The sequence below is a fragment of the Condylura cristata genome, unplaced genomic scaffold (genome assembly GCF_000260355.1).
Source record: "Condylura cristata isolate star-nosed mole 26May11 unplaced genomic scaffold, ConCri1.0 scaffold00006, whole genome shotgun sequence".
Lineage (NCBI taxonomy): Eukaryota > Metazoa > Chordata > Mammalia > Eulipotyphla > Talpidae > Condylura > Condylura cristata.
In genome coordinates this window covers 37,338,097-37,358,556 of record NW_004567107.1, presented here as the reverse complement: position 1 = coordinate 37,358,556, position 20,460 = coordinate 37,338,097, and the positions used below count along the sequence as shown (strand labels likewise).

Below are 20,460 nucleotides of genomic sequence, written 5' to 3'. Positions count from 1 at the left end.
AGATCCCACTGGGGAAGTGCTGTACAGCCAAGAAAGTGGGAAAAGAAGCAGTGTTTCTGAACTGCCATATGCTAGAATCCTTCATACGGTGACTCACTAAGTCACAACACTGTGAGCAGTGATTAGCCCTTGTTCTTACATACAGAAACAAAACTGAAGAGAAATAGTTACTTGCCTAAGGTCAGAGCCATGGGGATCTAAACTCCGGGGGTTCTCTGCCCCTTTCAGCTCATGTCCCTAGCAGTCAGCAAAGACTTCCATCCTTCCAAATGTTAGGTTTTTCCCTTCAAGCTCTTAAAAGAAAAGCACCATTGCTGGGACTAGTTCTAACCTGCCTTTTTAAGACTTGCAAGGTAGTATTTGCTTTAAATATGTTTTTGCCAGCTAAGAGTGGAACATGGTACTAGAACAGATGCTTGCTACTTTTTTCGGTGAATTTTAGTATGCATAGCTCTTACTTTTGATTTTTTTTTTTGAAACAATTTCTGAAGAATTCTTGACACAATATTTACCATTATGTTGCTACTGAGGCCAGAAAAAATTTAAAACATCTACTTTATGTAGATGTTATTACATCCAGCACAGGTTTAAAAAAATGCTTTGTTATTTACATATTTGTGGGTGAAATGATAATGCTGATTTCCTTAAATTATCCAGAGGAAGACGTATGTGTATATGTGTGTGTGTGTGTACACACACACAGATACATACATACACATATATAGGTGTGTGTGTGTAGGTGGTAGGAAGTGTGTGTGTGTGTGTGTGTGTGTGTGTGTGTGTGTGTGTGTGTCTGTCTGTCTGTGTCTGCAGCAATACACACAGATACATGCAAAATATTAACCTGGTATCTCTGAGCATTTGTACACACACACAGTGATAAGACTGACAAATATGGAGACTGGATGATGGTTACAGAGTGTTAGAATGATATTATCTGACAGTTTTTGGTGGGTTTTAAAAATTGTAGTTTTGAATTTTGACTATATTATAATATTTAAAAGTTTATATATTTTTTGAGTGACACATACCACAGTATATGATTCCAAGGTCAAGTTCACACCTTGTCAGATACATGTTGCCACACCAGCCACCGAGGCACCAGTAATCCCACCAGACCACTGGCTCCTTTCTCCTGCTCCCCACCCCAAACCCTCCGCGATTGGTAGCCTGCAGTCAGATTTCTAGGGCTGGTTTTGTTATTAGTATTTATTTGCATTTAGTTTCTCTGTAGTTTTGTTAGTTTTTTACAATTAAATGCTTGTGAGATTTTAAAGCCTCACTAGGCTGCTAGATACTACTTTCTGGAGTAGTACCTTGGTATTTTGTCTTTTAACCAACATGTTTTTTGAGTCACTACTATGTTCTATTGATGTGCTAAGTTGATACACTTACATGTGTATATGACTAGATACAAGAAGTTATTTATTATGTACCTTTGTTTATTAAAATAGATCACCTGTACTGTATGGGCTGCTTGGCAATACTAACTAATGCTGTGAGTCATCTGTGATAATTCAGTAATGACTTCTTGGCACCTTGGGCTGCTCTTTTAGGCAAATGATTTTATGTTCTTGTGACTGTTAGGCATAACACTGCTTTCTTCCACGGGCACTGAAAATACTCTGGGCATACAGCACCCACAGTTCCTGGTGGGTATCTAGAGATGTAAGTTACCACTTTACCTCTCTCTCCTCTTTCCTACCTGCCAGGCAAAATCCCAGCTGGTGCTCAGCCCAACTCTACCTTTCTCATTCTCAATCTGAACATGTCTGGGAACAGAACATGTAGCCCTGGTGATTCATGTCACTTTAAATTCAGGACTACAGAGAGCAAATGGGCCCAGGTTGCTGTACAACACAGTACATCTCCCTTGTCCACGCACCCAGTGCTTACCAACACGGGCGTTCTTTCCTCTCTTTGTCCCCTACATTTCCTCCCCTTCCATACTCTATTGGGTGGCCTGCTCTAACTTCATTTTCGCTGGAGAAGCTTCCCACAGAGAACTACCTAACTTCCCAGCAGAAAATGCGTCTTCCTACACCCTGTGGGCCCCAGGCTCTGGCCCCCTCCGCTGGGCAGGCCGACCCTTCCCCGCCCTCCCTCACCTTTGCAGCACGTCTCGTCCCTTCCCTCCATCTCAAGGATTTTGTTCTGATTATCTGAGAATGGTTCTCATTGCTCCTTCTTCCCTGTGAACACCTGCTCCATGTGGGTGCTCATCGGCCCCACTGTTGGGAGAAGCCTTTGTCTCTAAGGACGACCAAGCAGTTCCCGTGAAGTCTGGTCCCCAGCCTGAAAGCAGGTCCTCCTGAACGCGCCCTTCACATTGGATCTTTGCAGCAGCACTGCCAGATTTCACTTACATGACAAACCTAGATGGGCAAATTCATAGTCTTGGAGTAAAACAGTGGTCACTAGGGCCAGCAGGGAGGGACAGATGGAGAGTTATTGTTTAACGGGTTCTTGGTTTCTGTTTGGATGCTGAAAAATTCTTGGGCTGGATAACAACAATGGTGGCTGCACAACCAAAGGAATGTACTTAATACCATCTTACTGAACACTTAAGAGGGTTTAAGCTAGGTTCTACATTATACCTGGGTTGTTTACCCCATCAAAAAAATCAGTTAAGAAAACACGTATGCATTTTGTACTGTCACTTTAATTTTTACTACTGTGTAGCCGCCATTCTAACCCAGTCCACTGTCCTCTCTCACCTGTGCTACTACAAATGTCCAGAAAGCATCTCCTGCTTCTAACCATGCCCCAGACCTCAGCTTGATCTCTACACACAGCAGAGTGGTGTTTAAATCATCAGGGAAGTCCTATAATTTGCCAGATGAGAACTCTGTTAGAATAAACTCCCACTCTTCACAAAGGTCTTCTTGTTCCTCTGTGAACACTTGGGACCTTTGTCCTACCTGTCCTGTCCCCAGCATGCTCTTTCCATAGCTGGTCCCTGGCTTCATTCAACACTCTGCTCACATGTCACCTCCTCAGAGAGGCCACTCCACACTGCCCAGTCCTCCTGTCACGCGTATGTGCTCATGTGCACACACACACCATCCCCTGCTTCATTGTTGGTGACTTTACCAGCAGACTGCATGTGTTTATTTTACTTATTCACTCATTACTGTTTTCTCCTCTGATTTAAAGTCAATGACTTTTTGTTGCTGCTGTTCTAGACCTTAACCATGATTGGTCCCTATAGGAATTTAAGAAATATTTATTTGAAGGCACGCTCAGAATTTTTTTTTTTTTGACACAGTGCACAGTAAATTGAAAGTGTAGAGCACTGCGAATGGAGAGTATATCACAGCAGGTAACCTCTCCCATCTGAAAGGACTCTCCTTTAAACAGAAGGCCCTTCAGTGACTAATGGTAATCCTTTGGAACAGCAGGAATGAGGGGGTGCAGGGAGATAAGCTCATGGATGTGGAGTGCTGAGGAGAGTTTGGGCTCTGGTGCTGTAACATGTTATTATGAATAATTGGCATGTTGATGAGAAAGGGTGGAAAGGTCTCCTGAGTGGGAGTCACTTCATAGTGAAGGGAAGTATTCTTTGGCAAATTATGTCATTATGTAAGAAGAGACTTGTTGAAAAGTTTCACTGGGATGCAGATCACCCCTCAGCAGTGAGGAGGAATGGCACTCGAATGAGGAAAATGCTGAGTGTACTCAGACATCTCCCAGGTCACCCCAAGTGGAATAAATGGTGACCAGTGTTGTTGGGGTGCGTATATTTAGGTGTAGTAGAACATTTTCAGGAGACTAAATTGGGGCCTGTCAAAGTGAAGTTCTCCTGCTGTATCCTAGACTTCCTAAGCTTTTGAAGAAGGAAATGAAAATGTAAATGGCATTTTTAGAAAGAACTTACACATTTTTTAATAGAAAGGACCACATTACTGCTAGTTATGATAAAAGAAAAAAAAATAGGATCCAGAATGGAAAACACAATTGTACTAAGATCTTGCCCAGGGACCCTAAAAAAGCCTTGTATTCCTTCCTCTGCAGTTTAACATTATAACCAGGGACACAATTCCTGCTGCTCCTTTCTTGTTCCTATTCTGCAGGTGCTGGGTTGTCAGTGACACTTTCTGTGCTGCTGACTAAAGGGAGACCTTGAGGTCTTGTCCTCCTTCTGTGAAGTCTGGGCTATTCCTGAGCTCTCAGGTGCCTGCTGCTCCCTCCCTGCTTTGGGGGAGGGGGGTGAGTGCAGTAAGATGAGAAGTGGATCTAACGACTCAGGAGACCTGCACTTGAAGGGTGACCCAACATCTCGTTTGCTGGGACCCAAGGGGCCTGAGATACAAGACTAAAGGCTCAGTCTGAGAAAGTCCTGCGCCAACTGGGATGAGATGGTCTCCCTCCCACAATCAGTTTCCGGGGGAGAACTGGAGATATAACTAACTCATGACATCATTCACTACAGCTCCTAGGAAAGTTCCTGACCCTGAGCCTTTCAGGGATCTCTGGTGAGCTTTGTTAACCTTCCACCTCCCCTGTACTTTCACTGAATGGGAGTCTATGGCTCTCAGTGACTCTTCACATATAGTCTCAAAACAGAAGAAAGTTGTGTTCATAAATGATGATGACTGCAGTGGCCCTCTGGCTCCCTGTAACTGTCACCTAACCCGCTCTGGGGGCTCAGCTTCTACTCCAGATGCTCGGCCTAATCTTGCTGCAGACTGGAGCATTTCAGGAGTCTGACTACAGCTTCTCAGATCTTTTGCCTCAGCTTGGCACCTGTGTCTGGCCTGTCCTCTAGCTTAGTCTCTTGACTGTGTCCCTACTTGTCAAAACTGGTCAACCTGCTATTGTGTTGCCACTCAGAATTGTGTTGTGTTCCTCTAGCTTAGTCTCTTGACTGTGTCCCTACTTGTCAAAACTGGTCAACCTGCTATTGTGTTGCCACGTGCCGTGATAATCCAGCAAGAAGCCAGTGTCTCCACTAGAGGGAAGTGGTGTATGCCAGGCCATGGCTGCTGTAGCAGCCCTGATGTCCTGACCATCTGCCTCTGTTCACTCTGACTCCCCACTGCTGGTATCTGCTCCTCTCTCAGGCCTGGCCATTGTCTGTGAGTCTTCCTGGGCCTCCCCTACATTTTGTACTTTCATGAGCTTTGGATACGGGGCCCCTCAAGACGCATGTATAATTAACTATGTCTGAACATTTAGAATAAAACCTCCTTTCCAGGGTCAGCCTGTAAGGCTCAGGGCGTGGCCAGCAGCCCAAGCTGTGTTTTAACTCCTGCAGGTCCCACCTGGGCTGGGTGTGTAGCTTTCACTACCACACACCAGCTCTTCTCCTAACACTAATGACACTGGGGGGCCAGTTGCTACAAGGGCCCAGCACAAAGATATGCAATGCTTTTCTGGACAGATCTCATCTCCTTACTCAGCTTTGAACTTGACCTGAAATTTACTCCCTATCTCCCTGGTTCCATCACTGTGTTTTCAGGTCACACCTATTTAAGATTTTATTCCTAACCTCATGGTGTAAGAAAGGTTTTTATAGCCTATAAAAATAGAAATTGATAACTCTCAATATATATCACTTACCTATTATACCAAATATAATAAAATGTAACTTTGGTACTAAAAATCTTCATTTCTCGGTATAGTGCTTTGCCACTTCTAGTCTCTGCTGGCCTCAGGGTCAATTTTCTAGTCATCCTATTATTTCCCCAAAGATGTCTCCCTGTGGATAGTGCCATCTTTTCTCTCTTTAAAAGTCATCAGGAATTCTTAGAGAGAAGAGGGTTTCCTAATACAATTTTGACTTCAGACCTATATTGATATTTATTATCCCGGCTTTCCTTGTGAAAAAGATGAAAGCATGAAACTTGGCTGTCTAAATAGAAGTCATTCATGAAAGATGAAACCAGAAAGGAGAGGCTTGGGGAAAATAAATGGTAATCAGGTAGGCAGAACATCCCAGCTCTGGACAAAGGTGAGTTCAGGCAGGAAGACCCATTTGAGACAGATGTGGAGAAAAGCCCTTTGGATAAGTTGAATGCTGGCCCACAGAGCTTTTGAAAACTTATCTTCTAAAGAGAAACTTTTCTTTGTTTGGAATCCATGCTTTGAAAGTTGAATCCATGAGATCCAAATCTCCCTGGTGGGAGGTATAATTATCACTACTGGCGCTGATCATCAAACCTCAGATGTTACCTTGTTCAGACAAACTGAAGTTTAATTTGTGAGGAAGGACACTAGATTATTGTAAATGGAGCCACTTATTAAACACATAAGCGCTAATGAGATAATTTTAGTATAAACATAGATGTGTAGTATGTGGGACACTTTCATATACCCAGAGGTACCTAAGTCCATATCTAGAATCAATGAATGCATATATAACATGAAGAGACAGGATTAAAGTTTCAGTAAGATGCTTGCACATGTTGCTCAAGTTTAGAGAACGGCAGTTCCCTTGAAATGTCTTTGTATAGCCAGATCTGTGCCAAGATCAAAATTAATATGTTTTTAAGCCACCAAAAATAGACTGATAGATAAAAGCAATTTATCTGGGTGCCTCAGAATATTTTTTTGAGAAAGGAGCTAAACTTTGGAGTGAAAACATTATCTGTACTCACAAGCCCCAGACAAGGTTAAATTTTTCATGCCTGATACATGAGCTCGAGTCCATCATAGTCTAACCACTTTTACTAGCGTCCTCCACTAGCAATTTCCTCTCATTCTAACTACTGACCCATTACACATAATGATTCATGTCTGAAATGGGCTCCAGTTTTTATAACTGCTGAATGGCACATTGCTCAGATGTATGGCAGGGGAATGAGAGCCCACTTACTTGTGTTTATCTTCTGGAGCGAAATGTGCTTTTCCAGTTGTCTCCTAAGTTTCACCTCTGCTCCGTATTTCCCAGTGGTTCCATTGTCAGCCAGAATGAAGTGGGAATGCATGCTGTTGAGAACAGTGAGCTTGCTCATGGGGTTGGACATGGTCTGGTATGGCCGGACAACCTGCAGGAAAGAGAAATCAGAGAAAAGGAAACAGAAGGTGAAAAGGAGAATTGGAAAGGGAGGAAATAGAGAAGGGAAATCCATTCTCCAATATGGTGAAAGTACAGTCAACATGGAGAGAGGCAAACTTGTGATAGATGTTTCAAAGTAAGATGATGCTGAAAGGATAATTTTATTTTCGGGGTTCCTACAGTAACTGAATTCATGTGTTTATTGCACTAGAAAGTTGGTGTGTGAAGGATTGTTTCATTTTGAGGTTAATTTTTATTTTTAGCTGCTGATGAACCAAAGCTATTTTTTTTTTAAAGATTTATTTATTTATTCATACAGAACTGGGGTACAGGCCAGAGATACGGAGGGTGAGAGGATTCACCAGAGACAGAGCGGGAAGCAGAACAGGCAGATCGATGAAGTACACTGCTGAGGGGAGCAGCGGGCGGGTCAGGAGAGGTCTGCCACGCCATGTGGTCACCTCCGGGGCAGGCGGGGATCGAACTCATGCGGAAGTGGCTTTAGTTTCTCAGTGCAGTGCCCCAACCCGTTGCGCCACCAGGGAGGGCCCAAAGCTATTTTTTTTTAAAGATTTCATTTATGCATACAGAACTGGGGTATAGGCCAGAGATGCAGGGGGGTGAGAGGATTCACAAGAGACAGAGTGGGGAGCAGAGCAGGCCGACTGATGAAGTACACTGCTGAGGGGTGCAGCAAGTGGGTCAGGAGAGGTCTGCCATGCCATGTGGGTCACCTCTAGGGCGGAGATCAAACTCATGCTGAAGTGGCCTCAGCTTCTTAATCCTGTACTTTAACCTTCTGTGCCACCAGGGAGGGCCCAAGAATTATCTGTTTTAAAATAAGTATTTAAAATTATAAGAAGGTCTTGGTATTATAATTTAAAAAAAAAAGATTTATTTATGCATACAGAACTGGGGTACAGGCCAAAGGTGCAGGGGCAGTGAGAGGATTCACCAGAGACAGTGGGGAGCAGAACAGGATGACTAACAAAGTACACTGCTGAAGGGAGCAGTGGGCGGGTCAGGAGAGGTCTGCCGGACCATGTGGGTCAGTTCCCTGGCTGGAGATGGAACTAATGCTGAAGAGACCTTAACTTCTTAGTCCTGTGCTTTAACCTACTGGGCCACCAGGGAGGGCCCCAAAGCTATTTTTTAAATATAGTTTGTTTCTTTCCTTTGCCTCTTCATGATGCCCTTACTGTAACAGGCACTAAAGCAGAATGATCTGGAGAATGGTGGGGGCTGACAATATGTGGAGGTTATATCTGTTCACGCTAGACAGTAACTTAAGTCTACCATTTAAAATCAGTATTTCTTATTAGACACTTTAAGTGGAAATGTTGAATGTAAAAATAACTGTTTCATGAAACTAAGATGAAGTAGACTCAAAATGCTCATCTCTTTCATCTTATTTACTTCATTCTTACTTTAATTTCATCATGAATTATACCACCAGCGATTCTCAGTGTAGTCAAAGTTTTGAGGCAAAAAGAAAAGCGAAAACTAATGTGAGCTTCTTGCTTTAGAAACATAATCTATGTTTCTTGTAACAATCTTACAAAGTAAATGCTGTTATACTTACACAAACAGGTAAAGGAGGCATTCTAACAGTTTACTGTACAGAACCAGAATTCATACCAAGGTCTGCCTTAATCCCCATTGCTAGCTTGCTTGAATATTGTTGGAGTAAGATGATGTGCTGGAAATTTACTCATACAGTACTTAGGAAGACATATCTCCCAAGAGGATGAAAAGGACCATCCATCAAGCTCATTATTACACCCCCCAAGGTATTTATTCCTATAGTGAAATCATTGAAATTGACATAACAGAAAAATAACAAAAACAAAAAAACAACCCTACTGGGTTTTTATTTTTGTGCCTTTGGGTGGTATAATCATTAACTATGGAGTCAAGGTGCTTTTCAATATAATAGTTCACCATAAAAATCTTTAGTAAGTATGATGTGTTACAAGAATTACAAAGTTATTTGGCAAGAGCAATCTTCAGCAGTAAATATCTCATAAAAGTGAAATTTTAGACCTTAATGCTGATTTCCAAACCCAACATTTGTATGTGCCTGGCAAAGAGAATCTACTTGATAAATAGTGAATGGATAAGAAAACTGTTGAGACAGACATGCTTTGTTAAAACTGAAGGAAAAAAATATTTTTCTGAATTCTTTGAGAATTTATGTAATCTAAATTTATAATGTGTAACTCTGAGCTTGAGAAATATCCTTCAGTCCTTTTGCTATCTGTCCTATTTGTTAATGTACCATTCAGATAACATTAATTCACAGCTTATTTTAGTTGGCTCTTATTGATACAGGAAGCCCATACTTTCTGATTTTTGTTTTCATAATCACATGGAACAGTATTCAATTATTCCCTTGTCTGATGAGTGAATAAGTTCCCCCAAATAGAGAGACAGTGGATAGCTCACCCCACCTTACGTCCTTTATCGCTGGACAAGTAGGTTGCTTGTGGTTGAGATTCCCATTTTATTGTTTGATATTGTTTTCTCCAGCACTGTAATTTATGATTTATTTATGCATACAGAATGGGGGTACAGGTCAGCAATGCAGTGGGTGGCTCAACAGAGAAGATTCAATAGAGACAGAGTGGGGAGCAGAATAGGCAGATTGACAAAGTACACTGCTGAGGGGAGCAGGGGGTGAGACAGAAGAGGTCTACTGCACCATGTGGGTCACCTCCCTGGCCAGGGATCAAACTTGTGCTGAAGCTGCAACTAGCTTCATAGTCTCCACCACTGTATTTTAAGGACAGCTTTTTGAATTTTAACCTTTTCTTATGAAACATGGAGTCCCAGCTTTTTGGGAATACTGTAGATTTGGTCAACTGTGCAGTATCAATTATGATTTTAACTTCCTATTGCCTGTCATTTCTTTTTCTTTCTTATTCTACAGCAGAGTGCAAGTTAATAAATATTAATGCTTTGTTTGAAAGAGGCTTAGCAAAATGACTTTCTTCTATTGTTAAAGTGCCTCTACACTGTGCTTTTATACAAAGGAAAATACTTTCATTGTTGTTCCTTCCTTCCCAATGAGGCTCCTCCAGGCCAGCAAGGAAGAAATACTCATAGTGATGTGGGAGAGGGGGCAGGGGATTTGTGGAGGTTACATGGGATAGTGAGCCCTAGACATTAGTTCTAGCTGAGGCTTGAGGACAAGTATTTTAGTTCTGGAGAACCTAATTAAGGATCATCAGTGAAATTTCAAATGAAGGAGCAAAATGTTTCTGGTCCAAGTTGATATAGTCAGCATAATCTGAGAATAAATGAACATAGTTAAATCATCTGACTATATTTTATTTGATATTGTTTCCTCCAGCACTGTATTTTAAGGACAGTAGACTTTAGCTTTTTGAATTTTAACCTTTTCTTATGACACATGGACACCCAGCTCTTTGGGAATGCTGTACATTCGGTCAACTTTGTAGTATCATTTATGATTTTAACTTCTTATTGTCTGTCATTTTTTTTTCTTATATGGAAGAAAAGTTAAAGGTGATCATATTTTGGCACAAATTGCTGAAGAGTAGGGGCTAGAAATCTGAAAAATGTCCTGATGTCATCTCTAGTAATCATGTGGGGGGAGAGATAAAGCTGAGTCCAGGAACAACCCCAGAGGAGGAGCCATGGAGCTCTGTTGGAATTTTGGTTTTGCCAATGTCGGTGTGAACTTGAGTCTCACATTTTTATCCTGGAAGAGGAAGCTATAATGCTAATGGGCATTCAGTGAGATTATCTGTACAAAGTACCTGGCACCAAGCCTGACTCCTAGCTGGCTGTCTCCAAATGAGAATTCCTTCTTAAACTCTGCCTTATTATGAAGTATGATTATACACGAGAATTCTAACTGCAAACTAGTGACCAAAACTAAATGATGAGACAACTCATCAACTTGTTTTACACCAGGGATTTAAATCAATCCATTTAAGTGAAGGAAAATAATTAGCAATCAGTTGGCAATAATGCAAATTGCTGAGTGTCTGTGTGTGTGTGTGTAGTCCTCTCACACCAATAGGGTGATATCTGAGAACTATTTGTTGATTAACTGCAAAGTTGGAAATACTTTTCCAGATACTCTAGAGGAAGGCATTTGGTCTAACTTGCCTATAATGCATACTTAGTATTCTTCATGACAACAGGCTATTTTGGCATGAGTAACAATTTGTGGAATGACAAAAGATTTGTATCTGCTACGTTTTTCAAATAGAAAAAAAATGTCTTTTTCCTCACATGAATGTAAATGATTATTTTCTTCCCCTCTAGCAAGATTTTGGAAGTAAAGCATTCCCTTTCGTTAAGAGCTCATAAAAAAGGACATTTCAGGGAAAGTGTGTATGTGTATACACGCACGTGTACGGAAGTACATGTATGCTGACAGCATTTTGCCATGTTTGTGACCAGCAGTCATATGAAATTACTCTGGCATGTTTCTCAGCCAGTGTTGAGTACCCTACAGCATCTGTTGTGTACAGATAAGGACGTAAGATGGTCCATATCCTGTATTGTCCATGGGAGGATAGAGAAGAGTCACTCAAATAACCTCCTGTGTTTGGGAATTCAGTTGAAGAATCTGGGGTAAGGCAGGATTGTGTCTGAAAAACCCACACATGAAGTGACTGTCCATGCTTGATAAGTAGAATAGCGTGTGTTTGTGTATAAAGTTAGCATGTATGTGGGAAATTTGCTTAGAAATGGATTTTAGATGCTAGGTACTTTCAGGTATCATGACTAGACTACCTCTATGTAACAAGTTTGTCATTCTTATCCCTGAAGTGTAGGTAGGTGACATCCTTATTTGTTCATCCCTGGTACTCTACCTTGTACTGGCTGATTGGTAAAAGTCCTAAGGACTCTGCGCATCTTTGTTCTGAAACCAGAAGCTCTCTACAGTGAAGTAGGTGCTGTCACAGAAGCTGATGAGAGGAGTTAATTCCTGCATTATGATCACTGCCAGGAGGGGGCTGACCATAGACAATCTGGAGAAATGGAAAACTTTTCTGTGCTGGGGCCTGGGGCAGCATTTGTTTTCCTTAGGTGGGCTTGTTACATGGAACTTTTCAAGGTAGTAGCTAGCTTCTTGTCCTAGCCATGTTAATGCTTGCCCTGGTCTCATCTGGGACCTTCTGAAAGGATCCAATTTCATTCATATACTTATCCTCAAGCAATTATTAGTAAAAGTATTATGTTGGCTTCAGAAGATACATCAGCCTGCCATTTAAGCGGTCCCTCACAATGTTCAAACAATTTATTGAAAGAAATTTTTTTGGATGATAGAATTTTCATGTTTAGAAAATGACTGTAATTTTTGATTAGAAGGTTTTCTGCCTCTCGCATTGAGTCTAGACAGCTTGTGTGAAAAAGTACATTTAGTTTTTCCCAAGTTAGTACAGAACCATGACCTTCCAGGTGGATTGGCTACATAAAGTGATTCTCTCCTGTTCTGGGGTCTCTTCCATTTAGTGGGGTTTTCTACAATGCAAGGGAAGTTTGGTTACCCTGGGAATCTTTTCCTAAATGCAACTGAATTGAGCCAGGTCAGGTTTTTCAGTCATCTATTACAGGTCTTTCACTGTCCCAGATCTCATGCTGGGAGGTATCAAAGCCCAAGACAGTAGCATAGGGGGAGCTGTGTGACCCCTCTGGTCATTGTTTCCCTCCTGATAGCACTGTGAGTATAATTCATGCAGGAAGAAAATCAGCTTTCACTGGCCACTCACTGTATTCCAGGTATTGTGATAGACCCCTGCAAGTAGATGAATCCATTCCATGCTTACTTTATAGCCAAAACTATAGCAGTTCAAAGAAGTGTCTTGACTATATTTGCCCAAATTTAATTTGTTACAATTTTCCCTCTACATCACATGTATATCTTAAATTCCTGTGCAGTAGCATTTAGAGGAAGACAGAGGACCCAGCCTAATTATAAATTTATAGAGGATATTATGGTTTTGCTGCTGGACATATCAGCAAGTGGATCAGCTGGGCATTAAAATCCTTCTGATGGCTGATCAGATTACTTCCAGATGAGTCATGAAGCAGTGTATAATATAGAGAGACCAGGAATATGCCAGCAGGCAGCACAATAGTGTTTGTAGTCGGAAGAGTGAGAAACAAAAGGGGTGAGTGGCAAGGTTCTCTGAGGACCAGGCATGCACTACTCGGGGGGAATGAGGGGTTGCCACAGAAGTGGAAAGTAGTCTCTGTGTCTGAGACAAAGGAATGGGGGCTGTGGAAACAGAAAAAAGGGCAGTGTGTGTCTTGATTATCATAGAAAGGACTGAGCTAGCAGGGACACTGACTTGTTACTTCCTATTCAGAGGACTCAGCTGTGAGTCTAGGATAAAGCAGCATCTCCCTGAAATCTAGGTACTGCCTGTCAGCCGAGGAACCCACACAAGACACCCGCAGCCCCAGGGTCCAGCCCTAAAGAGTGCCTAGATGCTTCGGTTGCCTGGCTCCCTCCGACCCCCAGGAGGTACAATTACAGCTTTCTGCAGCCTTTTGAAAATTTGTCCTTCAACTCATGAGCTACAAAGAGTTGCACTGTCCTGATTTCAGGCTTTCCTCTCAAATAGATTGACCTCCTTTTTTGCCCTGGCTTGAGAGAAGGCTTGTGATAGTCAGACTCACCATGTACTAGCAGTGGGCAAAGTTCCTTGAATTATTAAAGGGGCAAGGTGAGTTGATTTAGAAGTTCATCATGTGTCAGTTGGGTAATTTTAAAATACCTTCAGACATTCTTGAAAATAATCTGTCTGGACTGGATTCAGTGACTCAAGTCTACGAAATAGAATAAAATGAAAGTGTTGTATTTAACTTCAAAAAGTAGGTGATAAAAAGGTTCCGCTTAGCTCCCTCATGGACCACTTAACCTGGGTGAAACCAGGTGCCATGTTAAAAATGCAGTCTTCTGGAAAGGTCCATATAGTGAGGAACGCCTCCTAAAAGCCATGTGACTAAGTCACCTTAAAAGAGGGGACTGTAGCCCTGCTCATCCCTCAGCTGATGCAGTCCCCACTGAAATCCTGACTGTAACCTTAATAGTGACCCTATGCCAGAACTGCCCACAAAAGCCACCACAAATTCCTGACCTATAGAAACTCTAAGACAATGGATACTGTTGTAAACCACCAGGTTTGGGGGTAATTTGGTACCCAGCGATAGATAACTAATATAATAGATGACGACTATGCATCATGTTCTTTGAGGCTTCAAAATGTATTCTCTCCTGCTTCGGCATCATCATTTCCTGACATCTATCCCTCTGCTGCCTGGCGTTTCTTTCCTGGGCTCTGGTCAGTGCTGGCTCCCCACCCCACTGGCTGAGACCACCATTTCCTACTCTTCACATGACTGACTGCAGTACTATCCTTCCTCACTGTCAGGTGATCTGTCTCCTGTGATGCTCACTTGCCATTTGGGTGATACTATGCAGGTTCCTCACTATATGGACCTTTCCAGAAGACTGCATTTTTAACATGGCACCTGGTTTCACCCAGGTTAAGTGGTCCATGAGGGAGCTAAGCGGAACCTTTTTATCACCTACTTTTTGAATCTGTTGTATATCTGACAACAGATTCAGTGGGGTTCCTTGCCTATGGCCTTGTCCTGTCACATCTTACCTAGTACTGTAGCCATAGAAGTTCCACATGTCAATGAAGATTAATTTTGGTTTGAACTACCTCACTGGGGTTTTGTAAGGATCCAGTAATATGTAAAACTCATAGGACAATGGATATCTGAATTAAAATAAATGACAGCGTCTAGTATCATGGAGAAGTATACTGCATACTAGGTAAGGATATGATCTTGGGAGCCAGATGGCTAAGGTTTAATTCCCAGCTACATGTTTTATAAGACATGCAATATTAGGCAAGCTACTTAAACTCTTGGTACTTTGTTTTACCAGCAGTAACATGGGCAGGATGACAGTGAACCTAAAAATACAACTTCTGAGTGCTGTTATGGGAACTAAGTGCTGATACTGCTATTGCTGTTCCAGCGATAAATCACACACTTCCATGCTATAGCTTCCATATTCTGCCACCAACCCTTTGCATACATATTTCCGCCCCTTCTTCATTTATAAGGGGCTAGACAGTTAACCTCCAGTTTCTCTCATCTGGAAAAAATACTCCCCACATTGTGGCCCCCTTCAGTTCTCCAAATGTCTTATTGCAGCCAGCTTCTAAGAAGTAGTTTCTGCTTTCTGTCTCTACCTTTTTGCTTCTCCCTCACCAGCCCATCAGCATCTCACTGAAATATCTTTGACCAGCAATGTCAATGATTTGTCTTGAAAAACCGACTAAGCTCTTTGACATATTCTTCACTTCTGCAGCCTCTCAGCTGTACTAGCATTGATTGCTCCTTCCTGTCAGTCCTTTTGGTCTCCTTAGCAGGCTGCTTTTCAAATTCGGTGATCAAGATCCAGGGTAGCCCCTCTTTTTATCACCCTTCACATTGACCCTGGTGATTCCCACAATGCTTTTGTCTTCTCTATGCAGAACCCTTGCAAATCTAAGTATAGACAGCTTTCTACTGATCTTCCACCTCCCATCCTCACTAGCTGCTAGACATTTCCACATAAATATCCAAAACAAAATTTGAAATCAACCTGTCCAAATCCAAGCCCAATGCTGGCTTAGTGAAGCTGCGTTCGTGGTGTAACTGAGTGTAGCCAGGCCTGAGTGTGGTCAAGGGTCAGTGAGCGCTGGTGCCTGTATATCTGACAACAGATTCAGTGGGGTTCCTTGCCTATGGCCTTGTCCTGTCACATCTTACCTAGTACTGTAGCCATAGAAGTTCAATAAATTCCATGGAAGAACCACTCCTGGGAAAATTTTTTAAGTTTGCACTGTGAAGTTATATTTGGCTTGCCTTAGAACTAAGTGACAAATGTCCTGAGTTGGAAAGTATACTAGGACAATGAAGTATGTTATTAAGCTTGCATGGAATATAAAGAGCAGATCAAAAGACTATTTTCTAATTAAATAGAACTCTTAAAGATCATAAAATTCTGGAAGTCTATAGTTTAAGGAAAGTTGAAGATCTTATTGAATGTCAAGATATTTAATAACCCTATAAATTAATATGTTGGAAATCTACCCAAATACGATTTCCATCCTCAGGATAAAATGCTTTCTTGTGATCCTGTCTAGATTTTTAATTTGACATGTATTTTTAATCTAGATATGGGAAAAGACAAATGATAAGATCACATGACACTCTCACTTTGTGTTTTTTTAATTTATTCTACAGGCAGGAGCTATTTGTCAACACTGTAACTAACAATAAGAACAAACTATCATTAAGTATTTTCTTATATTTTACTTTTCTTGCTAATCCTGCTATTGGTTTTAGAGATTGTGGTCCTTGTCTCTAACCCTTACTTTCTTTTCTACAAAAAGGGATAATACATGCCTCATAGGATGAAATATGCAAGTACAGAGTACATCCTCAAATAATAACTTAATTATAATTACTATTATGATCACAAAAGTCCTATGCAGATATAGCAAATGACCATTTAGAGCTGAAGAACTCAAATTTCAGAGACTGGGAGTAACATGTCAATGCCTCATGTTCATGCAAATTAAGACAGGGGAGAAGATAGTTGTGGGAGAGTTACAGTCATGAAGATGACATGCTGGTAAAGTTAGGCAAAACATCTTGGTGGTGTGAGCCATGAGTTCCAGTGAGGGGTGGTATGGTTTGTGGTGGAAGGCGTCAGTAGGAATAATATGGAGAAGTGAAGGAGTAGGAATAATATGGAGAAGTGAAGGAGGTGGGGTTAACTTCAGTAATTGAACAATATTTGTTTTCATGTCTTATGGGAAGACAAAGACTCTGATCATGTCAGATTTCATAGTATGACTCCACATGGGAGGAGAAAACATTCTTATTGTTTTGAACTATTAATTGAGAGGAGAAAGATTTAGTTTAACAGAGTGGATGATACTTGTAGTTCAAAAAGTAAGGCTAACCCTGTCACTTTGTTGGTGTATCTTGCTTCTTTCAAAGATTTTAGAGAAAATACTGCTTGTATTCTACATTTCTTTGCCCTCATATCCAACAGGCAAAGTTGCTACATAAGAAAAGCTTAACATTTAGAAACTTACTTAAAAAATGTCCCTCTCCTAGTCATGGTGATATGACTGAGCTTAGGAATATGACTTGTGATGAAGTGGTGAACTAGATTTTTATCATTGTATTTTTCTCAATGACATTTATTTTCTCAGTAGCCTGAGTTTCCTCCTGACCAATCCATCATCAATGCTTATCGAGTACCTACTGTGGCTAAGACACTGACTTCTGAGAATCTTAAAAATACATACCCTGTATCTTTAAAGACTAACTGAAAGCCTAGCTAAGAAGTGAAAATTGAAGGGACAAATACTTTAGAATATCTAGAAGCAGACTGAAAGGCAAGTTAATCTCTCTATATTTAGTACAAGTATCTGCTTTTCTAGTGCCACTAAAGATATACAAATCCTAAAATGACTGCTATGTTGATTATCAATATGTCTAGCAATCAAATAACTCTAGTAGTAGTGGAATGTTGAGTGTGCTCCCTCTGTCAACCTCACAGAAAACTTTCTGAACTGATTAAAAATGTATAGAAGCAAATCTATTCTAATAACATATCTGGCATAATAAATGGAGGCTTTTGAATTCCGTAACAGTGATGTCAAGTAACTCTCCTAGATTTCCTTGATGTATACTTGGTGCCACTTCAATGTTATACTGGGACACATCAGATAGACTTGACCAAAACTACAATGAATGAAAAATTCTATTCAAATAGGAGTCTGCAATGTTAAAGATTTTAAATAATGTTTTTTTTTCTTTTTGCTACATGATGTCTGATTCTAACAAAGGATTTTCATATTTATTCTACCAAATTGAGTTTGATGAGATAAAATAGAAGAGAGCATAGATTAAGCTAAGCTTGCTGGGAAAACTATAACCACTACAGCGGCTTAACACTTGTGCTTTGGTGGTTTCTAGGGGCATTTCAACAGTGTCCACCAATGTGTTACTTAGACTTTTCGTGATCACATTAGAATAGCAAGCATACAATTTCCCTCCAATTGCCATAAATTCTGCACACTTAAAATTACATTTTGGCTCCAAGTAATTTATAACTTGAAAAGCAACTATCACACAAGAACCTGAGAAATTCTATACCAATTCCAGTTCTCCAATTTTGTGGTGGTGGTGGTGGAGGGGGATTGTACTCTGGTGGTCAAGACTCAGTCGATTTTGATCGAAGGTTAATGACACATTGAAATACAAGTTTTTCTTTTTTCTTCCCCTGTGCTCTTCATATCTTGTCAATTGGATTTCCTTTTCCTCACAGCCTCTCTATAGGTTCATGTAGACCTTGTGAGCTATGGCTTGTGCTTAATGTTTTTTCCCCCACTATCCAAAAGTAGAATATTCCTATTTGATGTAAGTTGGTAAGTTATTTCTGGGACGCTGTTACTATGCATTAGTAGGGAAAGCTTTGGAGTGTTCCCAGGCCCCAAAGTAACCTACTATAACACCCAAATAGGAATATTCTCCTTTCAGCTAGTAAGGGCGACTCTGTAGAAGATACCCGTAAGTGTGCAAATGTGCACATTACTGAAAACAGGAGGGGCTTTTCAGCCCTCTGTGGTGGGACCACGTTTCATTTGTGTAAGCACACTAGGTTCTTATTAGCATACAATTGAGAGGAGAATGAAAGGAGGGGAAATCAGAAGAAGTTGGAATTGAAGGAAAATTGATTCTAGCAACTGAGCAGTGCAGGTAAATATGATAGAAGCACAAAATGAAATGCATAGACTCTGAGGTAGTTATTCTGTTACTCTTCTTTGAACAAAGAAATACTCAATCAGCTTCATTTTTATTAGTTTATATGAAATATGGTTGACATGAAACTATGAACATTTAAAAATGACTGCTAAACAACCATACCATTTTAAATAATTCATTTGTTAATAAAGTATACTAGTGAATATTTTTGGTATTGAGGGATTTTTGTTCCTCTTAATCCTTTAAGAAATATACTCTAGTTTTCAACCAATACATTTATAAGACTGGAAAAAAATTGGTGATCACAATTCTGTCAACATAACATTTGCTACTTGAGATATTCAGTCTGTATATGATACGATAACAAATTAACAAGTTAAGATATAATATTATACAAGTAAAACTAGTATCTCATTATTTAAAGTATTCTAGATGGTCTCTTCTAAGGTAAGATTGACAGAAAAGAGGAGTACCATTCTGCCATAAATAAAAACGGATTCCCAATAGACAAAGATGGAGGAGATTATGTAAGTAGAATGAGTTAAGAAACAGAAAGATAGCTACTGCAAGTTTTCACTCAGGTATAGATACTACCAAATCCAGGCTCTTGGGGGTGGACATGGAATGGGAAAAGTAGAGGAGGAGGTGGATGATACACATCTAAACATGTGTGACTAGTCCTCTAAATAATATAATGGGTTCACACTGCAGCAACAGTAGAAGCAGCTAAAGAGCAGCTTGAAGAGTGTGTAGGAAGAGGAAAAAAAGGGAGGATAGAGAAAGGCAGAGGAGTACAAAGTTGAAGGAGAACAGGGAAAGATATGCAGAAATAGAAAAGGGAGACCCAGAGGTGTGGAAAGAGAGAAAGGGAAGAGAACAAGGGGGAAACTGGAGAGAAGTAGACAGAGAGACAACATGTGAGAGAAACAGGAAGGATAGTCTGAAGTGGAGAAAGATAAAGGGGAGGGAGACAGGACTGGAGTAGGAGGAGACACAAGAGAGAGAAGTAGAAATTGTTTCTCTTTTCCCCATCTCAGAGTATGGAGAGAGAATAGGGAAAAACAGAAAAGGACACAAAAAAGGATGAGAGGATGGAGGTAAGGGTGGGAGGAGAAGGTGAGGGAAAAGAAGAGGACTGAAGTGGGAGGAAGGGGTGAGAGATGGGAAAATGAATAAGAGCAATAGTGGAGGACAGAGATAGGGGATGAAGTGGTGGAAGATAAGAAAGATAGTAAAAAGAGGGCAGGAGAAATGAAAGAGTAAAGTGGGGAGAGGGAATATGGGTAGGGAACAGATGCAAGAGGAGACAGAGTATGGAAATACAAAAAGCAAAGGGGGGTTAGGGACATAGAGAGGATAGAAGTGGACACAGAAAAGTGAGGGGAAGAAAGACAGGAAGGATAGTCTGAACAAAGATAAAAGGGAGAGTCAGAGGAGACATGAGAGAAGATAGAGTCAAGTGGAGAAAGAGAAGTAGGAGATAGAACACTGGAAGAATATTCAGCCATTAATAAAAATGCATTCTTACCATTTCAAACACGGCATAATTCCCTCCATCTTTGTCTAAGTAAAATGAGTAAGAAGGAGAAAGACAAATAGTGCATGATTTAACACAAACCCTAGAAACATAA

At 40.8% G+C, this 20,460-nt stretch overlaps 1 protein-coding gene across 8 annotated transcripts in view; it reads right to left on the bottom strand.

Moving 5' to 3' along the window:
- TRPM3 (transient receptor potential cation channel, subfamily M, member 3) overlaps positions 1-20,460 on the bottom strand; it is a 466,950-nt gene that overhangs the window by 205,915 nt on the left and 240,575 nt on the right. For all 8 annotated transcript variants that reach the window (XR_001145147.1, XM_004677587.1, XM_004677602.1 and 5 more), the window contains exon 6: positions 6,818-6,989. Coding sequence is in view for 7 of the 8 variants with exons in the window: in XM_004677587.1 (XP_004677644.1) it covers positions 6,818-6,989 (172 nt within the window). In the remaining variant the exon portion in view is untranslated. The remainder of the gene's footprint in view (positions 1-6,817; positions 6,990-20,460) is intronic.